This window comes from Aethalodelphis obliquidens, unplaced genomic scaffold, assembly GCF_003676395.1.
Source record: "Aethalodelphis obliquidens isolate GAN/ISIS:26980383/991018 unplaced genomic scaffold, ASM367639v1 scaffold25, whole genome shotgun sequence".
Classification (NCBI taxonomy): domain Eukaryota; kingdom Metazoa; phylum Chordata; class Mammalia; order Artiodactyla; family Delphinidae; genus Aethalodelphis; species Aethalodelphis obliquidens.
In genome coordinates, this window is record NW_020837969.1 from 34,684,145 (window position 1) to 34,710,338 (window position 26,194).

The window sequence follows — 26,194 nt, forward strand, 5'->3', positions numbered from 1 at the left end:
TTGCAGGAGCACCTGTCTGCCTGGACAGCTCCTGGAGGTGTGGCTCATGTGCACGAGGGACACGTTGGGGCCTCTCACCTCAACCGGAGGTTTCCTGCCTGACCGGGTCTGGCCTTTGGCCAGTTTGTGGACAGAGTCAACCACAGCTGGTTTCCCATGTGCCTTCCCCTCCCCGGACCAGCACTGCATCTTCATCCATGTGTCATGCTTCCCTCCTTAGAGAGTCCTGGGAAGTTTATAGCTGCCCCTCATTCTGCCACTTGTGGAGCCTGAGACTGGAGGGGGCGAGGGACTTGCTGAGGCCTGGTCGCTCAGTGTTCTGACTCCACGGGTCAAAGATACTTTACCAAGACAGGCTCAGAATTGGACACAGAACTGGTGAGATGGAAGAGAGATATTTGAACTGGGCCTGCAGAAGGTGCAAAACTGCTCTGAGCTCAAAAGCAATCCATATATCTTAGGTATGAAGTGTCCTGGGAAGTCAGTGGGGAAGGTAGTTTACCTTCAAAGCTTCCTCAAATCCTACTTTTAAAATTTCCTAGAAAGACTGACCTGTCCCCTTATGACAGGCATTAGCGTTTTGGGACCTGTGCATGTGACAGGCCAGCTGCCACAAAGAATCCCGGGAGCGTATTTCTGAGAGAAAGTGTGTGCGACTTTAGGGAATCCTAGTACAGCCAGAAGCACAAACTAAATATAAACCAAGGATTAAGAGTGTGGCCTGTAGGTGTTTCCCTGGTGGCACAGTGGTTGAGAGTCCGCCTGCCGATGCAGGGAACATGGGTTCATGCCCCAGTCCGGGAAGATCCCACATGCTGTGGAGCAGGAAGATCCCACATGCTGTGGAGCAGCTAGGCTCAGAGCCATGGCTGCTGAGCCTGCACGTCCAGAGCCTGTGGTCTGCAACGGGAGAGGCCACGACAGTGAGAGGCCCGCGTACCGGAAAAAAAAAAAAAAAGAGTGTGGCCTGTATAAGAATGTTGTCATAACAAACTAAAATTTTGTTTTAGATGTGAGTTCCCTAAGGAAAAACTCAGTGAGAGACAAACTTTTATCCCATAGGAGTTAAATTTAGCCTCTTATCCAGATAAGTAGTATTTCTCTAGCTCAGATTACTTACCTTGGGTATGTAGAAACTTGACTTCACATCTCTGTGTTTCAAAGGACAATTTTTTTCCATTAAACTTTTTAATCCCATTGATCCAGAGTTAATTTTCTTTTTCCCGTTAATTTTACACTCAGCTATTGTCAAAACCCTCATGCAAGGCCACGCTGGGCAGGGCCCCCAGAGCCAGGAGCCTGGTGCATGGCAGGTCTGCAGGACTGACCCATGGCTAGGTGGGAACTGGACAATTCTCGAGTTTTCCACCTAGAAAACAAACTGTTCTGTTTTCTAAGTGAGCTTTGTGGACTTTTAAATTGAGAATTTCGAGTTTAATTTCTAAGAAGAGAAAAAAAATCTGGGTACTAATACAGACTGGGTTTATAGAAAGGGTTTCGAGAGCTGGAGAAACAAAGTGTGAAGAGTGAGAAAGGCAGCAGGGTTTTAAAAATTAGCTCTCAGAATTGGGAAAGCTCTCCTTGACACCGAAGTCCTGTTCTTCTCCACAAAGATGTTGCAAAGGGAAAAGCACTGCAGGGGATCTGCCTGCCCGGGCCTGGCAGCTGGGGGCCCTGGGAGGGACAAGCACGACAGGGGTGGCCATTGAGCCCTCTCTGTTCCCTGAAGGGCCTGTGGGAGCTCTGGGGGCAGAGACCAGACGCCTTAGGAGCATCAGACCAGGACCACAGGATGGAGACAAAGACACACTCAAAACGCTTTCTGCAGACCCAGTGCTTTTTGTCCGTATTAGAGTTTTTTGACCTCTTCTGCTTACATTATTATTATGAGTAAGCTTTTTATTTTAGTTTTGTTTTTAATTGAGGTCACAAAGTTCATTTAGAGAGCAGTCGAGCCAAAAGGTAGACTGAAATAAAACAATAGAATTCACACTGCCTCAGGTTTTCCCAGAAAGCCACGAATACAAACTATACAACCTAAAAATGTGTGTATTTGCTATATTTTGGCAGTGGGTTACCATTACATGCCAAAGCCTGATAGGGGAATGGCATAGGGAGAAAACGTTAAAATTTTCTTTTAAAAATGTAAGTCCTAGCATAGCTTTCAGATAAGAACTTATAGAAAGCTCTGTTTTTAATGTATTGCTTTCTTAAGTTAGCAGGTAGCAGAGGGTAAGCCAGCCGGGCAAGGAGAAAGTCTGCAAGTCAATTCTGCATCGTCCTATAGAATGCAGAGTGGAGATGAGCAGTTTCTTCCAGAGCTCCTTGTTTTGTTGGCTTGTTTTAATTGTTTTGGTTTGTTTCTTTGTTTTCCAATGTAGAGATCTAGGAGTAAAAAGTGTTTTGCTATGTACATGACATTATTGGTGTTCTTCTCCTTTCATTTTAAGCTGGCCTTTTACCCTTCCTGCCTGAGAAGGGAAAATGTCAGGAGGAAATGTATTCAGGACTCGATTGCTGGTGCAGTGAGGTCTGAAGGCAAATGGCAGTGCTAAGTTAGAATTGCCGTTGCAGTTTTCTTTTCATTTAGGCTGTTACTATTGTATTCATGTATCAGAGGTCAAAAGGAGATAGTGCTATATTAAATGAAATGAAAAATGGTATGCAGAACTCATACTCAAAAAAAAGAAACTGCTCCATCAGATGTGGATGTGATTAAACTTCTTTTCAAATAATAACAATACTCAGGATTTTTTTTTTTAGCACTTAACATTCAACCTAAGCCACAGCTTACTTGGCCTTGGATACTGTATTGTTTTGTTCCTCCCTAGTAAGCATTGCTGCTAGTGAAAGGGATATTTTTCCTACATGTTTGAGAAGTATTCTTACAGGTGATTAAAGACCAACTTAATAAATTAACGTTGCAAAACAATGTAGTAAGGAGGTTACAGAGTGAATAAACAACTTGATTTTAGGAGAAAAAGAAGCCATTAAGCATTTGAATTGTCTTTGGCTCTCACCGGTCACAGAAGGTTTTATGGAAAGCGCAAATCTTACGAAGGAAATTAAGAGAGAGAGCTTGCTGAATGGACAAAGCCACAAAAGCAGTGTTCAGATGCTTCTCTGCAGAGAGTAGCCACTGAGCTTGGATTTGGTAAAATCCCATCTCAATTTTCTGATAGTGGGATCAGCTCACACAGTTATACTGCTATGAATCTATTCATACTGTCGGAGAATCTCTGAGCAAGGAAGCTGAGCATACAGCTCTGAAATTTTTAAGAATTGATCTGAGAATGAATCCACAGCGACTACGACAAAACCTTTAATAACGGGGCTTCCCTGGTGGCACAGTGGTTAAGAATCCGCCTGCCAATGCAAGGGACACGGGTTTGAGCCCTGGTCCGGGAAGATCCCACATGCCATGGAGCAACTAAGCCCGTGCACTACAGCTACTGAGCCTGTGCTCTAGAGCCTGCAAGCCACAACTACTGAGCCTATGTGCCACAACTACTGAAGCCTGTGCACCTAGAGCCCATGCTCTGCAACAAGAGGAGCCACCGCAATGAGAAGCCCACGCACCGCAACGAAGAGTAGCCCCCGCTCGGCACTATAGAAAGCCCGCGCACAGCAACAAAGACCCAACGCAGCCAAAACTAAATAAATTAAATAAATAAATTTTTTAAAAAGGGAAAAACTGTGAAAATGATTTTTAAAAAAAAGACCTTTAATAACGTGACCAAAGGCAGTAACTGTCCCCAAAGCACAGCGCATTCTCAGGCTCCCTCTGTTCTTCCTAATGAAAGTACACCCTGGAAGGGCCACGTAATGAAAACTAGCAAGGATTTAGGAAAGTGAATCAATGCCATAGTTAGTGGCCACCTGCCCCCAAGACTGCTCTTTTCACTGTCACATTGCTTCCCACAGACTTGCGTTCTGCAGCCCATCTCATCTTTAACGTGCCCGATCTGGAGCTATGTTCATGCTTGCACAGTGGTTACTTTGTGGCATGAATTATATTAATTAAAACATTCATGGTTTTTTGCTGTTTCTTCTTCCCTTTTTACTATCTGGTTATGAACATTATTGGCAGAGCAAAAGTGTGAAACCTCCATATTGTTATTATTTACTTGTTGAGTGTCAGCAGCAGTTTTCTTCCCATGTTAATATTGATGAGGCTGCTACTCTGACCCACAGAGCTTAGAATCTTAGGTGAGTGTTGAAGTATTTACCCAAGGGTAAATGTGATCCTGGTGCGTTACATATAAGTCACATGCAAGAGTCATCAGGCAAAAGAATTCACATATAAATGACCATTGACAAACTCTTATCTTTTTAATGGATGCTTTTGTTAGAAGGTAAATTTAGAGGCTGCCCTTCATGTCAGAATGAGATCTAGTCACTAACAAATGAAGAACCACCACACTCCACACTCCAAAAGTCCAGTTTTTCACTTTTTTTTTTAAAGCTCTAAGTGGGTAATAAAATTTGGTCTTCATGTACTACTACATAAGAGATGCTCAGAAAATATGTCTCTGTTTTATGAACCTCAAAAGTATGATATAAACTACTTTTCTTTCTCTGTAGAGAGAGAGCCCCAGTCTTAAGTACGCAGCCTCAGTTCACTCTGCAGGGTTTGTGCGGGTGGCGTCTTGACAGCCGTGGTCTGGATGTGGGGGGCATAGATAAGTCTTTGCTGACTGGTGCCACTTAGGGTCAGACCATAGCATTTTTGTAGAAAACATGGGAATGGGGAACACTGGAGGTGAAAGAGCATTCCCTAGAGGCTACTGACGGAGGGGCTTATCGGGCATCTACCTCTGCATCTATATCCATGGTTTTATTTTTCTAGAATTTGCCACATTAAGAGTTCAAAATATGTTTTCTATTAGACATGAGAAATTTATTTTCTCATTTGTTCCTTCCTTCCATTTATACACTCATCAAATGTTTACTTAGTGTATACTCTGTGTTCTCTGTGCTGGGGATATATTAACAAACAAAAGCCAAGTCCTTGCCCCCATGTGATTGCATTCTAGGATTGGCAGGGGGAAGATAGACAAGATTGTTTCATAAGCAAACTCTAAGGCTCATGGTGAGAATGCTAAGGAGAAAAATAATGCAGTGTCCAGTGCGAAGAGCAGGTGTGGCAGTTTTAGGTCTGGATGACCAGGGAAGGCCTCTGCATAAAGGAGACATTTGAGTGAAGACTGAAAGGGGTGACGGAGGCCAGGGAATATGCCCTGTAGGCTCCTGGGGCCATGCTTCTTGGGCAGAGAGAGCAGCAGGTACTAGAGGTCTAGAGCCAGGAGTGTGTCTGCTATGTTCAAGGACAGCCAGGAGGCAGGATGACTGGCACACAGCATGCCCAGGGGGAGCAGTAAGACACCAGACTGGGGGGTGGGGGGTGGCACTGATGGGGGTTTCCTAGGCCAGTGTATGGATTTGGGGTTTGGAAGGATTTTTAAGGATGAGAAGCCATTGGAGCATTTTGAGCAGATGACACACTCTTACAGTTTAGCCCATGACTCTCTTTCTAGAAGTGTATGCATGGGGGGCAGAGAGGGAGCAGGGGGCAGAGAGGCAGCTATCGCAGTTATCCAGGCACAAGGTGATGGTGCTTGGTCCAGACTGGAAGTGGTGGCAGCAGAGAGAAATGGTGTTCTTCTGAATTTATTCTGAAGATGGAGGGACAGATGGATGTGGGATATGGGAGAAAGAAGGATCAAGGAGCAAAGTTTTTATTGTCAAATTTCCTTCCTCAGGATTTTAGAAGTATCTCCAGGCTGCTCCCTAGTAAATACTAGTATACTAACTAATCATTACCCAGATCCAGAAACTGCTGTAGGACAATTTGTTGGCTAACTCTTACAATCTTGATATCCTACGTGTTGTAGGCTTATAGGGGAGGACCAAGAGAACTGTACTCTAGCACCCATGGCGACCAAACAACTGGTATAAAACTATTAAAATAATAAAATAGTCAATGGATTTAATACTTATTATGTGACCACAGTATGGCTTAGAGTGGAATAACATCCATCAATAATTTGTTGAATATTCAGAGAAAACCCAACAAAACTATGTTATACCAAAGCCTATTAATTAAGTATATCTTTTGCTAAATAAAATTATGACAGGAAGTGCACGTACAGCTCAATTGAGATACTGTTTTTTATTGAAGTACAATTGATGTTGCATTAGTTTCTGATATACAGCAATGTAATTCAGTTATAAATATATATTCTCTTTTATATTCTTTTCCATTATGGTTTACTATAGAATATTGAATATAGTTCCCTGTGCTATAAAGTAGGTCCTTGTTGTTTATCTATTTTATATATAGTAGTTATATATAATATTTGCTAATCCCAAACTCCTAATGTATCCCCTCCCCCTTTCCCCTTTGGTAACCATAAGTTTGTTCTCTGTGTCTTGTCAGTCTGCTTCTGTTTTGTAAATAAATTCATTTGTATCATATGTTAGATCCCACATATAAATGATACCGTGTGTGTGTGTGTGTGTGTGTGTGTGTGTGTGTGTGTGTGTACCCCATATTTTTTGTATCCATTCTGTTGATGGACACTTAGGTTGCTTCCATGTTTTGGCTATTGTAAATAGTGCTGTATTGAACATTGTGGTGCATGTGTCTTTTTTTTTTTTTTTTAACATCTTTATTGGGGTATAATTGCTTTACAATTGTGTGTTAGTTTCTGTTTTATAACAAAGTGAATCAGCTATACATATACACATGATCCCATATGTCTTCCCTCTTGCGTCTCCCTCCCTCCCACCCTCCCTATCCCACCCCTCCAGGCTGTCACAAAGCACTGAGCCAATATCCCTGTGCCATGCGGCTGCTTCCCACTAGCTATCTACCTTACTACGTTTGTTAGTGTGTATATGTCCATGACTCTCCCCCGCCCTGTCACAGCTCACCCTTCCCCCTCCCCAGCGTGTGTCTTTTTGAATTATGGTTTTCTCTGGGTATTTGCCTGGTAGTGGGATTGCTGTGTCATATGGTAATTCTATTTTTAGTTTTTTAAGGAACAGTCATACTGTTTTCTATAGTGGTTGCACCAATTTACATTCTCACAACAGTGTAGGAGGGTTCCCTTTTCTCCACACCCTTTCTAGCATTTATTATTTGTAGACTTTTTGATGATGGCTATTCTGACCGGTATGAGGTGGTACCTCATTGTAGTTTTAATTTGCACTTCTCTAATAATTAGCGATGTTGGGCATCTTTTCACGTGCCTCTTGGCCATCTGTCTGTCTTCTTTGGAGAAATGTCTATTTAGGTCTTGTGCCCATTTTTTGATTGAGTTATTTGGTTTTTTTGTTATTGAGTTTTATGAACTGTTTGTCTATTTTGGAAATTAAGCCCTTGTCAGTCAATTGGGATGTTGTTTCTATGAGTGAGTCCAAGCTGAGTGTTGACCATTTTATTAGTCTGCAAATAATAGAAAACTTGACTAAGTTTTTAAACAGTATAAACATTCTTTATCTCATCTAAGAAAACTTGAAGTAGATGGTCACTGGCTGCTTGAGAGTTGCCACCAAAGATATATGATCTTTCTAAACTTCTGATTTGCTATCCTTAGCACATTGGCTTTTTTGTTTTCATGCTTATCGTTTCATGGTTTCAAAGTGCCTGCCATAGCTCCGAACATTTCATCTCCCAACTTTTATCAGAGCACCAAAAACTGCTTCCATGGAAGTACCCTAGTCGGCTCTCCTTACATGTCACTGGCCAGGTCTAGGTCACAGGGCTGCAACATTGACTGGCAATGTTAGACCACGATTCCTGTCCTGGGGTTAGGCTAGAACATGACACCCTCAGTGAAAAGCACAACTCCGTCAGCTGCAAGAGGAGGCTGCTAGGGAAGCAGCAAACAGTGTTTGCTGCTCTGTCCTCTACCAGCTTCTTTGGCTGAGATTGACCATTGGAACATGACCCTCAGGTTTTCAGTCTCTAAACTGGCACATCAGGTTAAAAAGTGATTGAGAAGTACACTTCCTGCTGTTGCTCTGCTTTTCCCTAAACACCAGCTCTAACCTAAAAAAAATTTCAGGATTGGTCTTAGAAAAAAGAGTCATGTCTTCTCTGAAAGGAAAAAAGGAAATAAACCCTCCCAAAGATGGCACATGGTTGCATTGTTAGGAAGAAGTCTGACTTTGCCACCCCAGAGGGGAGAAGTCAGGAGAGGTCTTGGAGAAGAATTTTGCAGGCAGTCCTAACCCTTCACTCCTCGGGCTGCATTCAGAGCTGCCTGTCTTTGCTCAGAGGCAATCTTTTTTTGGCCCCAAAGCCTCTGGATAGAGGTTTACAAATTTGGTGAGTCTGTAATCCCAGAAGAACGTAGATCACAGTCCTTCCAGTAGTACTGAAGAGTCCTGAGATTAAAGATAAGTTTTCCTAAAATATTTTAAAGAGGAATTTGGCTTGGCCACAGAGAATGGTAGAAAGCAAAGCTGTATTACTGGGTTTAGTAGCCTGTGTCCCTGTAAGCCCTTTTAACTCAGAAATAGAGCACAGCCATTGGAAGTTCCTAAACAAACCCACATTATTTTTTTCCTTATTTTTCTCAACATCTGAGCAGTCCTGGTTGCCGGCCCCCTTTCACCCTTTGCTTTGCTTTGCCTTTTCTTCTCATCTGATGATTCATGTACTGCCACTCCTCTGTGCTCTGCCTTTTGTTTGTTGATTGACACACAGATGTAATTTATGGGGGCAACAGATTTGCAGCTGGAGCTGTAAAATGAGTGGATGAAATTGCTTTAATTTATGCATGTTTTGGTGAATTTTCCCAATAATGTCAGTTTCTTCAAAAGCTAGTACAAAATGGCCCAGTCACCTTTTCTTCTTTTGTCCTCTTGCAAGTCATCTCAAAAAATTGTCCTTCATATCCCTCTTATTGTATAAATGCCCTAGTTTTGTGAAATAGTATGCCTTACATTGATTTTCTGAATGTATTTTTAAACTGTCTTTAGATCATTTTACTAAACCTTATTCATATTAAAATACAGTTCTTTCCTGCATTTTATTCTTGCCACCAAGGCAGTTTAGAGACAGATTAAGTCTCTAAATTCCTAGAATGAACATGACTTTAGATTTCACTGATGCATAGACTACTGTGTAATACTTATGACATATTTTTATTAGCATATGCCCTTATTAAACCCTTATGTATTAATAGCTTTCTGAGAAAAGATTAATATTTTATTCCTTTGTTACTTCTATACTAAAATTGGAATGTGTATCAATTAGTGATGCTTTCATCTGCAATTAACAGTACTTGAGGCACAAGAAAAGGTGCTCAACATTGCTAATCATCAGGGAAATGCAAATCGAAACCACAGTGAGATATCACCTCACACCTGTCAGAATGGCTATCATCAAAAAGAACACAAATAACAAATGTTGGCGAGACTGTGGAGAGAAGGGAACCCCCCTACAGTGTTGGTGGGATTGTAAATTGGTGTAGCCAGCGGGGAGGGATAAATTAGGAGTTTGGGTTTAACAGATACACACTACTATATATAAAATAGATAAACAAGGACCTACTGTGTAATAGCACAGGGAACTATATCCAATATCTTGCAATAACCTATAAAAGAATATATATATTCTTTTTCAGATTTATATAAAACTGAATCACTTTGCTATACACCTGAAACTAACACAACATTGTAAGTCAACTCTACTTCAGTTAAAAATAAAATTGGTGCAGCCACTGTGGAAAACAGTATGGCAGTCCTTCAAAAAACTAAAAACAGAACTACCATGTGATCAGCAATTCCCCTTCTGTGTATATATCCAAAGAAAATGAAGACACTAATTCAAAAAGATAATGTACCCAATGTTCATAGCAGTATTATTTACAATTGCCAAGATATGGAAGCAGCATAAGTGTCCACCAACAGATGAGTGGATAAAGAAGATGTGGTATATATACAATTGAATACCACTCAGTCATAAAAAAGAATGAAATCTTACCATTTGTGACAACATGAATGGACCTAGAGGGTGTTATGCTTCGTGAAATAAGTCAGAGAAAGACAAATACAATATGATTTCACTTATACATGTAATCTATTAAAAACAAAACAGATGAACAAACGTAACAACAGAAACAGAGTCATAGATACAGAGAACAAACAGGTGGTTGCCAGAGGGGAGAGGTGTAGGGTGGGGAGAGAAATAGGTGAGGGAGGTCAAGAGACACAGACTTCCAGTTGCAAAATAAATGAGTCAAGGGTATGGGGAATATAGCCAGTAACTATGTGATATCTTTGAGTGGTGACAGTTGGTAACTAGACTTATCATGGTGATCATTTTGAAATGTATAGAAATGTTGAATCACTATGTTGTGTAATAGGAACTAACATAGTGTTGTAGGTCAATTATACATCAAAAAGAAATAAACGAATAAACAGACTCATAGAAAAAGAGAATAGATTTCTGGCTGCCAGTTGGGAGGGGGAAATTGGATGAAGGCAGTCAAAAGGTACAAACAGCCAGTTATAAGATAAATAAGTAGTAGGGGTGTAATGAAACACATGATAAATATAATTAGCACTGCTGTATGTTATGTATGAAAGTCATTAGGAGAGTAAATCCTGAGTTCTCATCACAAGGAAAAAACAAATTTTTCGATTTCTTTAGTTTTGTATCTATATGAAATGATGGATGTTCACTAAACATTTTGTGATCATTCTTTCATGATGTATATAAATCAAATCACTATGCTGTATACCTTAAACTTATACAGTGCTGTGTGTCAATTATAGCTCAAAAGAAACTAGAAGGAAGAAATGTGGTGGAAAAAACCATTACCTGATTAACAGTGGCTTAACCCCAAAGGGCATTTATTATTCATACTTAACAAGACGGTCAGAGGCAGTAAGGGCTTTGAGAGTTGGATCCAGCTCATTGTGTCATCAAGAACCCGGGCTCTTTCTGTCTTTCCATTTCCCCTCAGGCCTAGCATGCTGTCCTTTTGCCTTCACGCCTGCTGCCTCATTTCACAGGGTTACAGCTTTAGGAATCACATCCATGTCAAGGAAGGAATAAGAGTGAGGGGCTGGCACCAGTGGCTTCTCCTCTCAACCTGCCCCTTTCATCAGAAAGCAAAATCGCTTTCGCAGAAGTCCCCCAGGAGAGTTCTCCTTATATCTCAGTGGCCAAAACATCACACAGCCCATCTTAGCTGCAAGAGTGTCTGGGAAAGTAAGTATTTGGTTTTATCAACAGTGGGAGGGACATAGGAGAAGAGGGGGGTTGAAAATGGCTTTTGATTGGCCAAACCTACAGAGTCTCTCAGAGTTGTCATCCTAAAATACACATTCCTGCATATATTTTCATACCCAGGAAGGAAATGCAGCTTAAGAGTATGGGTTCTAGAGTCCATATCCCAGCTTCACTTCTTTACTGTCTTGGACTTATCTCTGCCTCTATTTCCTTTACTGTAAAACAGGGATAATAACGTACCAATTGTATACGATTCTTGTGTTAATGCCCTCAAGTTAGCCTGTGGGCACACCATAATGTAATCATCATCAACCAAAGCTTGGCACCTCAACATGGCTACTGACCAAACCCAGAGCAAGCTTAATGACTAGCAGCTTTTCCCTACTTTTGAACAAAACAACTTGAAAGAGTAGCTTCAAGTAGCTTCACGTTCATAATTATTAATTTAAAACAGATATATAAAATCTCAATTTGACCAGAAAAATCCCTAAAAGACTTAGAGTTATAAAAGACTTTGCTGCCTTTGTTGGGACAATTTATAACTGAGCTGTTCTTTTGCTGAGAAAGAAAATACTTTAGGCCTTCTACAGATCCTTCATGTGTTGAAGCAGTATGATGAGAGACTTATTTTGACTAGAATCTATCAAATCGAGAATCTGCGACCCTTCTGTAATTTGCACTATGTACACAGTAGCTCTATATAGTGACTCAGATACAAACTTAAGAAAAGAAGAGCAGCACCAGTAAAGGTTAGAGAAAAAAAATCTCTGCAGTGTTCTTCTCAATTATTCTTAGAAAAAGATACCCAGAGGCAAGAAAATCAAGGAGCCATTCAAAACATAGTAGACACTCAATGAACAGTTGATGAAAAAAAATGTGTAGAATAAAGAACAGCATCAGGGGATAATTTGAAGTTTTGCAAGAAACCATAGTACTCTGAGAAGTTGGTAATCCTAGCAGAAAAGCCGTAGCAGGAAACCCAGAGCAGCTTCGAGGAAGTGTTAGTGGTCCCGTAGGGGACAGGAGTACAGGTTCACCACCAACTGCTTCCTCAAGTTGGGAGTAAAGAACCGCACCCCAGCCAGGTTCAGGGGAGGCCTTGGCCACGGCCTTGTGGGGCGGCCCCAGTGGCTGCAGGCCTGAGCCTGAGAGCCATCTGGTCCCCAAAACCGGAGGCCGCAGCTCTTCCAACTCACACTTTCTTGTGCTGAGTGTTCAGGAAGCAGGCTTCCTCCATCTCATAGCCATTCCTGCAGAATGCAGAATGAAGGAGAACTCACATTCTATCTTTATGTCTTACCGAATCGATGAAACCATCAGTCAGCCTCCTGAGCTGCCAGCCCTGCCCTTCGGGAAGTGAGCTCGCTGGCGCCTTGCGCCGTGTGCCTGTGACAGTATACTGACCCCTCTTCTCTGACTCCCTGCAGAAAACCCGCTATGAGATGTATGTCCGCCTTCTGAAAGAGGGGGGCCTGGAGCTGCTGAGTAGCAGCGGTGGAGGGGGCGCCGTGGGCCTGAAGAAGTCGCACTCCAGCCCCTCGCTGAACCCAGATGCATCTCCGGTCACCGCCAAGGTCAAGCGAAACGTGTCGGAAAGGAAAGACCACCGACCTGAAACTCCAGGCATTAAGCAAAAAGTCACTTAGAATCCATCTGCGGCCAGGAAGTGCTGGTCGTGGAGCAAAATAGAGTTTTTCAAGATCTTTCTGGTGAATCCGTGAATATATTTAAAACAAAGTCTGTGACTAAATGGTGCATTAGTAACCTTTCCTATTGTATATTTTTGTTAGTTTCTGTACAGATTGTCTCTTTGCTCTTGATTTCTTTGCTTTGATGATTTCTGCTACCTGATAACTAATGCACCTTTTGTGAGGGGAGGGGATCATGATTTCAGAATGGATTATGTATCGCTTCTCCCTCAGGGTTCTCTCATTTGCACTCTGCTCAGTTTTGTGTGTTCTCAAATCAGCTGTTAACACTTTTTATAAAGGTTAAAGATTTAATCCATTGTGAAACACTTAACTGGACAAACTTTGTAGTTTAGAAAATTCTAGCCAGAGTTAATATAAGCCTTTTCATGTGAAATCTTGCCCAGTCACAGAGGTAGAATCCAGCTCTCGCGCTCGCAGAAGTTCAGTTAAGAGTTACACTCACGGGAGGTGCCACTCCCCTGTGAGGCCTCATGCATCTGAGTGCTTAGTGTTGAGTCCGGCCCTGCTGGTGGGGGTAGAGGGGGGCAAGGACCTCAGGCCTGGGGAATTTAAGAAGCACGTTAGCTCGCTTGAAGTGTAGATTCCATTTCAGCCAAGCAAGGAAGGAGGAAGTGGCGTCTTTTGAAGGCTGAGGCAAGGTGGCCCCAAGTTCATTTTGTTTTCTAAAGGATGGTGGCAACAATGGACTCTTGGGGGCTGCAGCAGCGAGATGTGTTTTTGATCTGCAGGAAGTTGTTACCCCACTCCCACAGCGTCTAGACAAGGAATCCAGAGCCATCTGTGGTGGATACCCTGCCATCCGGGAATTAGGTTCTTTTATATATATAGGCATGGTGTTGTCTCCTGGTTGTAAGCATTTGGGGTCTTCCTAACAAAATAATATCAAAATGGAGCCCCTTTCATTCTTTCCTTAATAAAGCAAAATAAGGAAGGAAAAAGTTGTTTTTCCCTATAGTTGTTTGGCAATAGAATGTTGATTCTTTACAATAAATCTGAAAGGAATAAAATCTGAAGGAATTATGGCTGGAAAACTGAGGAATCTCCTGGTGACAAACACAGAGTCCCTTAGTCTGTTCTTGTCTCTGTCTCTGTGAAGCCGCTTCACCCTAAAATAAACCCTTGATTCTAAATCATTTCTTTGTATCTGCTCAGAGCAGTCGTAAGCTTATTCCAGGGACAGTCCCTTTGAAATTCAGGGTGATAAACAGAACATTCTCTTACTGAGGAGAAGAAAGGAATGAAAATTGAGCCCACTGTGAGTTAGAACTTTCTGATTTTGGAACCTGAAAACTCTGTGATCCTTAAACCTAGAATCTCCACAAGTTCAGAGTGAATGGAATCACTTCGAATGTTCTTTTCTCTCCCACAGAGATTTGCTCTTTTCTACTTGGTTTACTAGTTAAGGTGCTGTGTGACTAGAGGCTCAGGGACTCTGTGTGGGTAGCATGGCTCCAGGGAATTAGAGAAAACCTGCTCCTGAACCATGGTACTTTCTAGTGGTATTTTGTTCTGATGCACCAGCATTTATACAGGACTATTTATTAACATGCCCTTCCTTCAGCTGTAGAAATGCCCATACTTGCTGGTGCCCAGAAAGGAGAAACCCCTCCGTAAGGTTGTAGCTGCTTGCTTTGTGGTGTTTTTGCCACACATTTGAAAAACTCCCTCTAACCCTCTATCTTGTTTATTAGGTTTCAAGACCTAGAAACAAACAGGGTAGTTACCAACATGGCCCATGTACCTGATTCTTTCTTTGTAGCTTCTGACTGAATCCAAGGTTTCTACAAGGGAATAGTCTTTCTTCCTAGAATCTGAATCATCAGTGTGTGTGCTTTCTGCCTAGATCTTTATCCTAAGCAGAGGGGAGAGAGGTACCTAGACCATATCATCTCTGAGCTTCAATAACTAAAGAAGAATCAACATCCCTGACTGGCTTGAATGTGTGTGCTCCCAGTATGTGTGTGTCTGTGTATGTCGAATGTCTCCGTGTGTGTCACTTAGAGTCTGTACCAGACATGGAATGGTACCTTGCTGCAGTGTTTAGACACTCGAGCAGCTCTGAAATGCCCAGTGAACATCAGCACCACGACGGCGTTGTGCTCACTGTGTGACTCACTGTTATCTCCAAGAACTTCTGGATATGCTAATAGAGAGACAGATGAGAAGGGCACTTTTGAAGCTGTGGTATATACTGCATTCCCATAGTTTATCTTGAAAAACAACTGCAACGGTTATTTTGTGAGCCGTGATCCCAGACTGCCATCGTTAGGGGATGGGCTGAGAACACCTCCCCCTGAGGCCTCTGGACTGTCTAGTGCCAGTGCTCCTTGCAGGCCAAGAGCTTATCCTGTAGGAGACAAGGCCCCTTCTGTGACAGGATCCTGAGAGCCTTGCCCATAGCCAACCAGGGTCTCCTTTGTGATCATTTCTTTCCCGTGGTGTCTAGTCAGGAGACATGACTGAAGACCTTCCCCTTCACAGTTCCTCCACGCCTGCCACCCAGTTCACGGTACAGGGGAGCCCCCTCCTTCCCTTCTGAAGGTACTGCCCCCCATCCCTCACCCATCCCTTAGTACCAGGAGCCTTGCGATCTCTCTCCATCTAATAAGTTATTATTCCTCTTTGCAGAAATACACCTAATATTAATTTTTAGTATAGAAAATCTTGAGAGTCATCAAAATACCTTGGTGACGGTCTTGTTGCCGAATTGTCCATAGAAGCAGCCGTGTGTGGAACCAGAACCAAAGTGTCTCAGAGTGTGTTCCCCCACCTCACATGTTGACATTTACAGGGAGGGGTCAGGATTTCCTTGTTAGCAATCGAAACCTAATTACTAGCATGCAAGAGTCTTTATTTTATTGCCAGCCATAGACATTATTTGAAGTATGCTTTTTACAGATATCATTTGCTGACTCTTAGTAATGCCTGATTAAACCAAGCAACACTTCTGCACATTTTAATTACCTCGTGTGGAGAGTCGTCTGGGGGACTGCAGTCCTGGACCATGTGAACCTTTTCTGTTGCTCTTGCGTAAAGAGGATGGAGAGCACCTGTGCAGGACCGTCTTTGCTTCTCCGGCTGTGATCCTCATTCCAAAGATGAGTGTTTCCTGGTCAGAAGTGACGTGAGGGAGTTAATTCTGGGAGAGAAAAATTGGCTGGCTCTCCAAGGCCAGTCTAGGGTTGGTCTCTTGTGTTTGTGTTTCACCCTGTGGCCAAAGCACAGAACCCCTGAGGCTGGAGAGGGGTTTACATACCCAGCAGGGAAGGAGCCTCCTGCCAGCCCTGGCCTGTTGTCCTTCCAGCACAGAAAGAGCCGGGGAAGACATTCTTAGGTAGGGCAGGGCTTGCTTTGGCCTCGAGCTGCACCTCTTCTCTGCCTTTATCCCTAATCATAGACAATTGGAAGAAAATTGACCTTAAAGAAGTTTCTCCATTGTCTTACTTTGAACACTTTCTTGGGTTTAGTTAGTGGTCACTGGAATTTGATTCTTTGGCATTTTTCCTTGTTAAGCTTTTTTAAGGCCAAGTTCACAGGGCATTCTCAGCCTTGTGGTCCAAAGCTCTGTAGTATAGCTGTTGTGGACCGGGCCAAGGGTTCAGCAGGTGGGGAGCCACCTTCCTTAGCTGCAACAATGGACAACCTCCTGATCCCTTCACTTTTCAATTGTCAGAATTTTTGCAATTATAAGATTAGCGCTGTTAAACAGGAATCAAAGTGGCACCCAGGACTTGTTCACAGTAGAGCCTGGTTAACGACTAGTGTGACTTGGGCTTAACTAGCACCTGCTTTTCTCACGGAGCATCTGAGTTACTCTGACAGAAGATCAGCTTTTGTAAGGAGATGAGCCTCTGGGCCTTCCTGGTTCCAAAGCTTTCTGGCTGTCTCTTCTCCCAGGCCAACAGTCTGCCCCGGGCAACAGGTGTCTCCATTGGCCTTGGACATCTTATAGTACCAAGTTACCCAGAGGACTTCAGAGACCAGTAGCTCACACAGAATAACCCAACAGTGATGAAAGGTGCTTTGTCACCACTTCTGCCCTCTTCTCAGTGTCTCACTCTCAAAAGGAGGACCAAGGTCCAAAGCCATTGCCATTTTCCTTTTGTGCCCAGAGTACCCAAAGCCCGAGCGGGAAGCCTCTGCCTAGGACAGTGAGTGGCCAGTGCCTGCAGAGAGAATGTCTTCAGAGAGAGAGTGCCAGTAAAGGTGTGAATCTGCATGACAGTCTGTGGTCTTGACTGCAACAGCAAGAAAATACTGCAAGTTAAGTAGTTGTATATACAGTAGGTTTCCTTAGGTCTCTTTGGCTCATTCTTTGTAATTTACGTGTGTGTCTGTAGTGTTGCAGGCTTTTGGAGAATATTGATAGTATGTCAGGCATCCAAGAGTATGCCTTCTGTCACCTTCCAATGTCGTAGTTGTGGGTATTTATAGTTGTATGTATCTATATTGTATCAACGTGTAGATTGTACATCAGTATATGGCATATGTACATCAAATTTATTTTTGTCCTTAACCAGTGTGATATGAAATGCAAGTAAAAACCTCATAGGATTGAATATATAATGCAGTTTTTGAGAGTCTATACAGTGGTACTGTTTTATTAAACTTAAATTCAAATGATATTTTGATTAATTTTTTTAATGATAAGATTTTATGCTAGAAAATTTCGTCTGTGAGCTTTGAATCACCAGAGCAAAAATGGCTCTGAACTAACTTTGTTAAACTATTTCAGTGTACTGTGTACAATACCCGGGGTGGGGCTGTAGCTCATTATAATTTGAAATATACAGAAAGAAAGGGGAAAAAAAAAAAAAAACACAGGCAGCCTGTGCAGTCTTAGCAACTTCAGTATTAAGAGCACTTAAACATAAAGTCAAACTGACAATTTGGGGCTTATTACAAAATGTGATGCTTTAAAGCACACGTTCTTTATTGTTGTAATTAGTCCAGAAAAATAGAGCTTTCAGAAGAATTAGCTAAGTGCCCAGCGTATCATTTATGTTCCTGTGTCAGTTTTACAGCAGCCCAAACCACCCTCCTAGCACTGCGTCCTCATCCTCTTCACCTTAAAGAACTATCGCCAGCCCTGCAGCAGATCAGGGCTTCCAGAGATCTGGGACTGCCCTCCAGGCCTGCGGTTGCACAAATTAGCATCTAGACACAGGTAAAAGAATTTTAGGACAGGCTATGGACCAGGTTAAAACTTTAGTATTTTTATACTTAGGTCTCTTTTCCGGCCTCTCCCCAAAGAAGAGCCACTGGCCTTAGTTGTCTGAGCTTACTGCCTATCTTAAAGTATATAAGTATTAGATAACTAGAGATTAAAACTTTATTAGCCAGCATGTTGGTATATTTAAAGCAAAACTGAGTGTGTGTGAGTGAGTGGTTGAGTGCAGTGTATTCGTCTACGCACACTGCCTGTCGTTCCTCGTGTCCAGTTCAGAGGGTGGGAGTCGTGGGCTGGGAGGCTCAGCTTCAGCTCCAGGCTGCAGTAGTAGTGGTGGTTACACTTGCGTTTTTTTAATTAACTCTGCAGTCTCAAACCGTTTTTGCCAATGTATCCTATTTCCTAATCTGTTTTTGACCGCACTGTGAGTTGGCTCTGTGGCTGCGCAGCAGGGTCTCTGTTCCACAAGAGTGTGTTTCCTTCTAAGAACTATAGTGATTTGCAAAAGCGTCCATTTGACTCAGATGCAAAAGCGTCCATTTGACTCAGAAATCATATACAAAAGGAATATCAAAATTTAAAAGTTTCACTTTGGGGCTTAATCATTTGAAATGTTTGGACTTTTAATATAAAGCCAAGTAACCATTTGGCATGGATAATAACGTCTCCTCTGCGGAGAGGATGCATGCTCATTGATTTTTAATGCCATTAGGACCCTTTCTTAAGCTGTAGGAACAAGAGTCAAAGTGAGGATGTGGGGAGTGTGTGAGCCGCTTGCCTTCCGCTGAGGGAGACGTGCTGTGGCCTGTCCTCCGCTCTGAGAGATCTGGCGCACGTGGAGCCTCGGCAGTGTGTACATGCACTTGCACACGTGTACACAGCGAGTGTCCTAAGTGACATAAACTTGAGACCCAGAGCGCCCGAGTGTTGCGAGAGGTGTGGACCGAGGTGACAGCGGCCCGCAGGCCCCTCCCGGTCGGGCAGGAGTTGGAGCCCCGCATCTGACCTTGAGATGCTGTGCGGGGAGGCGGGTGGCTGGCAGTTGGGGGACGCTCATCTCCTGTCCGGTGGACCTTCGCTCCCCGGCGTCCCGCAGTGGCTGGCGTGGCCATCGTCCCCAGTGGCGCTGCTGCTCGCTCTCTAGCTGGTTCCTTTGAGAAGGGAATACGGGGCGGGGGGGGGGGGGGGGCGTGGGCACAGCCTTCCCCCCGCCAGGCTCCCCTCTGAGCTGGTGGTGGGGCTGGAAAGGGGAGGAGCCTGGCCACGATGGGTTTCCCTTCGCAGGGTGGAGGCTCAGCTTTCACGAATAGTGCTATAAAAATAAGCACCTTACTGTCAGTTCCTGAAAATGCTGGTTACTAGGGAGAATTTTGGAGTTTCCCTTACCATTTCCCCGAGCGCCCCCCGGGGAGCCCCAGGCACAAGCTCAGTTCAGGACCCACTGTGGGCCTGGGCTCCTGCTGGGACGCCCCCTCAGAGGCCGGCATGCACCTCTCTGCAAAGAGGGTTTCGTCCCAGCCTCCCTCCTCCTGGGCTCCTAGGAGCCCAGGGTTGGTCCATGTGCGCCTTCCCTGGCTGCAGGGATCCAGCTGTCCTCATTGGCTGACCCTGCTGAGGGTGACCGAGTCACTGCAGTGACGCTTGACAAAAGGTATTAAACAATTCTCTGACTGAAGACAAGACTGCATATTTTGCCTTTGCAAGAAACAAGATGGCAGGTTGAACTATAACCGGGGATGGATGATCTCTTTGCCTTTGCACCTGGATTTCTGGAAATGGATAAGGTTTCGCTTCCGCGGAAGGGTCAAGGGACGCAGCCCGCTGCCGCGCGGTTCTCCCCAGGCCCCATGAGCCCTGCTGCGCAGAGGCCTGAGTGCCTCCGTGCATTCCTTCTCCCACCCCCGCCACCGGCTTCGGAGCCTGTTTCTAGAGCAGAAGTTGATGCAGTGAAGAGCTGGAACCGCAGCCTTGATTACTGTAGGGCAGGCAGAGGGCAGAGGTTTGTATCCTTTAATATAAAACAAGCTTTGAACTTTTCCAACCTATTAACTGGATTATGTTTACTGGGGTTCAAACTAATTGGCAGAGTGGGTCAGTCCCTTACCTTCAGAGCTTTCTCCACCAGTCACTTCAGTTTCATTGTAGTCCCGGTGCCATATGTCCCTGAAATCATGAAAGTAATTAGTGATAAAATAGCAGCCTGCTCCTTTTCAGTGGCCAGACTGTCAGCACTGGCAGACTTGGGTGAGCCCGTGGCACCAACTCCTTAGGAAGCCTGTTCCTCCTCGCCCACCAGATTCGAGAAATGCTGTCTCCTAGAGAATCACGGTATTTATGGTGGTCATCTTTTGAATGGAACAGTAATTTATGTGGATACTGTTAAAGTGTTTAAAGAATATTTTGAAAATTAAGTTTACATTTTACGATCGCTTTATTTTTTATTAAAATGGTTGTATATAAATATTACCCTATCTCACCGTTGTTGAAGGAAAGCTAACCGTGCAGACCAGTGAGTCACCTGATGTGTATAGAAGCTGTGATGTATAGAGTACATTTCTCTACTGTATAAATGCTCATGAATATAACTCTTCCTGTGTTTTTATAAGTTGGGGATAATTTGTTGTTTTACAACAACAAAATTTATTGCATTTAAATGGTTTTTATGTAATAGAAATCATGCAAAATAGTGAAGGATTTAAAATATGTATATGATATATGTAAATGTACAAACTTTAGAAAGAAATAAATCCAACAAATTTCAGTCATTTTGGGGAATGTTCTTATTTGTTTATTTATTAAGCAGCTGGTTTGAACCCCAATTAATTAACAACTAACACAACACAGTACATACACCCCCTCGCATAAAAAGCCAACCACAAGCCCCACAGTGAGAGTTGGCTGGGGAGGTGAGAAAGTCACATTGTCAACCCTGCCTCCCTCCGCTGGGCTCTGTGAACCTGTGTGTGCGAAGCCTGCTGCTGCCTTCGTCAGGGGCTCTGAGGGGGGAAGGATGAAGCTTTTTGAAGTAATTTCAAGAATCTACACGCATCCCACTCCAGCCTTCCCACCAAGGCAGAGGGGCCGAGGGGTGATTGTCGCCCTAACGTGCAGTGCTCACCCCTGCTCTGTGGAGCCTCGTGTGTGCATGTGGGTTCTCTTAACCTAACTTGATGCCCAAAATAACATGTTAACTTGGAAAATTAGAAAAATAAAATTCCACCCCAATCACTTAACTTCTGCATATTGGAGATATTAGAGACCAAAACCCTGAGGAGTGACTCTCACAGGGATGGATGGATGGGGGGCAGAAGAGGGCCTGGGCTGCCACCAAAATCCCTCAAATGTGAATCCCCTTATACAAATACTGAATCATGTCACACACATGGAAGTAATATGTCATATGTCAGTTATACCTCGATTTTAGAAATTCAAAAACAAAACAAGCCATGAATCCTCAGTGCCCAGTTGTCTGTCCTCTGGAGCTAGGAGTCTTCTGTATCTTGTCATATTGTTTGTTGCACAGTTAATAATATTAGAACGAAAGGAGCTAAAGAGATCATTTTTGAAAGATGACATTCATAAGAGAAAACTAAAACACAGAGAAAATTAATATACTATAATGAAAAAAGTAGCAAGTCTAAAAACATCTTGTCTCTAGACTAAGTCCCTTGCATACACTGTGGGATTTTCCGGTGAGACTGCTGAGTCACTGTCAGCTTTTATTGAGAGGCTGTCAGCAGCAGGAAATACCTCTCTCCTGTTAGAGAAGAGTGTGAATTCTGGATGCTGTGCACAGTGAGCTTGACTTTAACTCTGGTCATGGCTTTAGCTTGAGTGATAAGGAAGCAGCGGTTCCTGGAAGCCAACATGGTTTCCCAAGAACAAACCATTTCAGACACATTCATTTTGAATTTTGTAAGATTAGGTAGATTAGAAAAATGCAGTAGGCAGAATATCTGAGCCATATCATCAAAGAATTTAACAGGGTCTTTAATGAAATATGTCTGGGCAAAATGGAGAAGGCTGATCTGGACATTAGTACAGCTGGTGAGAGTGTCACCACTTGAACGGTGCTAATTAAAGGCACACGTCCACCTGGGCGATCCTGCTGTGAAGCTTGCCTTTTGGCCCCATCTGTTGAACATTTTAATTAATAACTTGACTAAAGCTACAAAAGGCGAGTTTATTAAAAATGTGTATGTCATAAAGCTGGGAAAGAATGACTATACTGAATGACAGAATCAGGATTTGAAAAAAATCTCATCAAGCAGGGAAATGGTGCAGATTAACAATGTAAACTGTAAGAGTGAAGATCTTACACTTCAGTTATTAAAAGAACAATTATCAAGGCCAAGGTAGGCCCTGGTGTTGCCTAGTGTAGCAAACACCTGGAAAAGAAAGTCTGCGGCCTCCATCCCAGCGAGCTGGGCGCCAGTGCCAAGGGTCCCGGGCACCCTGTGCCGGGACACAGTGCAGTTCCTAAGACACTGCCCTCCATCAGGGAGACGGCGCCTGCAGAACTTGCCCCGAAGCATGGGATGCGAACACAGGGGAGGGCGTAAAAGCAGCAGCCAGGATGGCAGAAATATGAACAGTGACGTGCAAGGAGAACCGGACACGCATGAGCTGGAGACGGCCAGCCCATGACAGACCAGGGATGTTTAAATGAGTCGCGTGTAGGAGGGAAAGGAGAGCCATGCTGCAGCAACCTAAGGGGTGACTAGGATTGGTTAGTGGAACTTACAAGGAGAAACACAACAGTGAACCCAAGAGAGAGCTGTCCACTCAAAGCTGCCACGACAGACAGGTCCTCCGCCCACAGGCGAGTTGGGACGTGGGCTGGCGCCGGGGCAGGGGCTGGGGGTGGGCACTGAGGACCCAGAAAAACTTGCTGCGGAGGTTGCGTTGTAGAAAACACGGTAAGGGATGCTATTACTCGAATACCCGGCGCTCAGGTGCGCGGCACCCTGCTGACCCCTCCGCACCCGCCCCTCCTTCCATCTCCACGGGGCTGGGTGCCCGAGCACCGACGTCCCCCACTTCCAGGGGAGGAAAGCCTGCATCAGGCCCCATGTCTTGAGGTCCTCCGCGGCATTTTAACACCTCAGCAGCGTCCATCTCCACCTGCAGGAGGAACTGGCAGCAAACGGCCCGCGCTGGATCCAAACTCCCGGTCCCGCTGGGCACGTCTGACCGAATCGGTCTGGGGCGCGGCTGAGGCCCCGGGCTCACGCTCGCCCGACTGTGCCGCGCAGCCGGCTTGAGAACCGCCGCCCGCCGGCCCGGCCGCGCGTCCTTGGCCCCACGTGGACGCGCCCAGCCTCGGACCCTCCAGACCCGGGGAGGCGGAGGCCTGGGCGTCTCTTCCCCGCGCCCGGGGCTTGGCGCGCGCTGGGGCCTGGGAAGCCCTGCGGCCGTCCCGGAGGCTGAGCCCACGGGTGACGCTGTGCGCAAAGCTGGGACCTGAGGACTGCTGCTCCGATCACTCGCGAGGCCACGGGCAGCCATCCGTCTGCTGCGTCGCCGGGCTCGGTGCAGTGCTGCCCTGTGCCCGCACCTCTCCCTGTCCCCACCGAGAAGGGAGGCCGGGCCACCACCCCCGCGTAGGGAAATGTCCGCTGGCGGCGCCGCGGTGGCAGCGGCCAGGGGGCCCCTCGTACGTGCACGTGAACCCGGAGCCCCGCTCACAGTTCTCTGCGCCCGCGGCATCGCTCCCCTAAGGCCCCCAGACCCAGCCTGAGGCCCGCGGCCCGGCCTGACCCACGCTCCCTCTGTCAGTCCCCTTTCCCACCCTCGCTGTCAGGATATCCTGCCCCTCCTGCCCCGACTAGAGGTACTTCGACCTCAGCTATGACTGCATTCTGGCCGTGCCACCAACATCCCTGAGAGGGGTTTGTGGCCTGGAAGAGTGTGCGTCCGGGGGAATCTTCCCCGCAGCCCGCCAGGGGTGCGACTGCCGGATGGAATACAGGATGCCCAATTATATTTGAATCGCAGATAAATAACAATACTGACTGTAAGTATGTCCCATGCAGTATTTGGGACATACTTAGGCTGTAAAAGTATTCAAATAGAACCGAGCATCCTATATTTTATCCGGCTGCCCTACCGGGGGGGGGTCCCTCTGCGTAGAATTTCCTCATGGAATTTACCCTTTCTTGGCCCAAAAGAGGATCTTGCCAATATCTTTGAGTTAATCAGACTCGTGGAAGCTCATTCACGCTGACCAAGCTCACGAGGGATGGGAAGTGTAAAGCCAAGTGCCAGCGTGGCCTGGAACGCTGCTGTTGTGGAGACAGACGCTTTCTGGCTCAGGCACATCTGCAGTGGAGTCAGATTATAATCTGTGTTGCACTTAGCCCCTCAAGGGCGGAAAGCTGTACCTTGCTCAGCTGCGTGCCAGGTGCTGGCCATGTACCTGGCGGCCCGAGCAGCTGTTTAATAAATATATACACGTCTGATGGACTCAGAGAGGCAGCAGGTGCCATTAGGTGTTCTCGGCCAAGGCCTCCAGCCGAGATCATTTGCAGCACTTCTCCCCACTGAGGGGCCATGTCGCCAGTAAAACCACAGGGAACCACAGGGTCTGGGGTGGATGCTACCCTGGGCAGTGCTCAATGTACACGGCCTCACAAGACCTCTGTTCTTAAATGGTTAAGAACAGGGATTCTGGAGTCCAGAGGAGCTGCCTTTAACTCCCTACTCTGCCACTTACTGGCTGCGTGACCTTGAGAAAGTTACCTAACCTCTCTGTTCCTGTTTCCACAATTTAAGAATGTGAAGAATAATATAATAACCAATTCATAGGCTTTTTATGAGGCTTAAATGGAACAATACATATAAAATACCTAGCACATCATTTGGCCCTTAGCAAGCCCTGTAATAATAATAATAGATAATATTAACTAACATTACCTTACCTACAATATTAATTCCATTAATGATAATTGCCAGCTTGTTCATCCTGCTTCTGACCCAGGAAGAATTACGTTTTAGCATATATCTCGGCTCATCCACTATGCACTGATTTTGTAATGTAACTCTTAGAACAATTTTGAAGAAGGCTGCTTTGACAACCTCCAGCCTGCATGTAGAGATCATCTAGCACTTATGCTGTCTACTTGTGTTATGGTCTCAGTCCTCTAGAAAAGTGGCTACTGATGTGGTAGCCACTAATCACATGAGGCAATTTAAATTCAAGTTAAATGCAATTAGAAATTCTGTTTCTTAGTTGCATGACATACATGTCTCAACATTTCCATCATCTATTGGACAGCACTGCTCTAGATTCATATTAAGTTGAGATTTTCCACACATTCACATAGCACATGATATCGTATCAATGAAAACTCATTTACGGATCAAGACTCAGGCACACCAACCACCCAGACATGATTCATTCATCCAACAAGTATTTCTTGTTGCCAGTAATACCAACAAACAATACAGCCAAGCATTACTTGCACCTGTACATACAAGACACAATACTGCCGAATAGCTTCAGAGGAAAATTCCAGTAAAAATGATATAAAGTATAATAGGGATCTAATTGAAAGTTAAAAACTAATGAAACTTACTGGAAAAGAGTGTACGGTTTGACCCAATGAGCAAGTCTGTTCTGAATTTTTGTTTTGGCTTCTACCTTTGAAATCTGGATATCGATTCCTCTCCTTGCTCCCCCAGAGCAAGGTGGGGATGACAACCTGGGTCTCCTTCCTTCCTTTTGTCCCCTGGGAGACCTAGAAGCAGGGCTGCCCCCTGCTGGAAATGAAGACAATTCGCAGCCCCGTTGTGGAGTTTGCAACCCGAAGACGCTGGCTGTTGGGCAGTGTGATCTGTGGCTCGCCACTGTGTTTCCTGTTTAGGTGACCCCACGATTCCTAAACAGGTTCTGCCCCCATAATGAGGGACATGCCCATGGACGGGGGTAGATGAAAGCTCAGATCTGGGAATTTTGGTTCTGCCTGAAAGCATCCTCAGCCCCCCTTCAAGGCAGCATATTCGCCTCAAAGCCCAGCTCAATTCTAAAGCTAGTTGTACCCGCCTGGGAGTCCATTTTCC

The 26,194-nt window shown here is 44.8% G+C and overlaps 1 protein-coding gene across 3 annotated transcripts in view; it reads left to right on the forward strand.

The window, feature by feature from the left end:
• The window catches only part of PSD3 (pleckstrin and Sec7 domain containing 3), a 565,935-nt gene extending 552,134 nt beyond the window's left edge, over nucleotides 1-13,801 (forward strand). For all 3 annotated transcript variants that reach the window (XM_027122996.1, XM_027122997.1, XM_027122998.1), the window contains one exon: nucleotides 12,679-13,801. In XM_027122996.1, coding sequence (XP_026978797.1) covers nucleotides 12,679-12,897 — 219 coding nt within the window. In that variant the 3' untranslated portion in view covers nucleotides 12,898-13,801. The remainder of the gene's footprint in view (nucleotides 1-12,678) is intronic.
• Nucleotides 13,802-26,194: the final 12,393 nt, after the last annotated feature.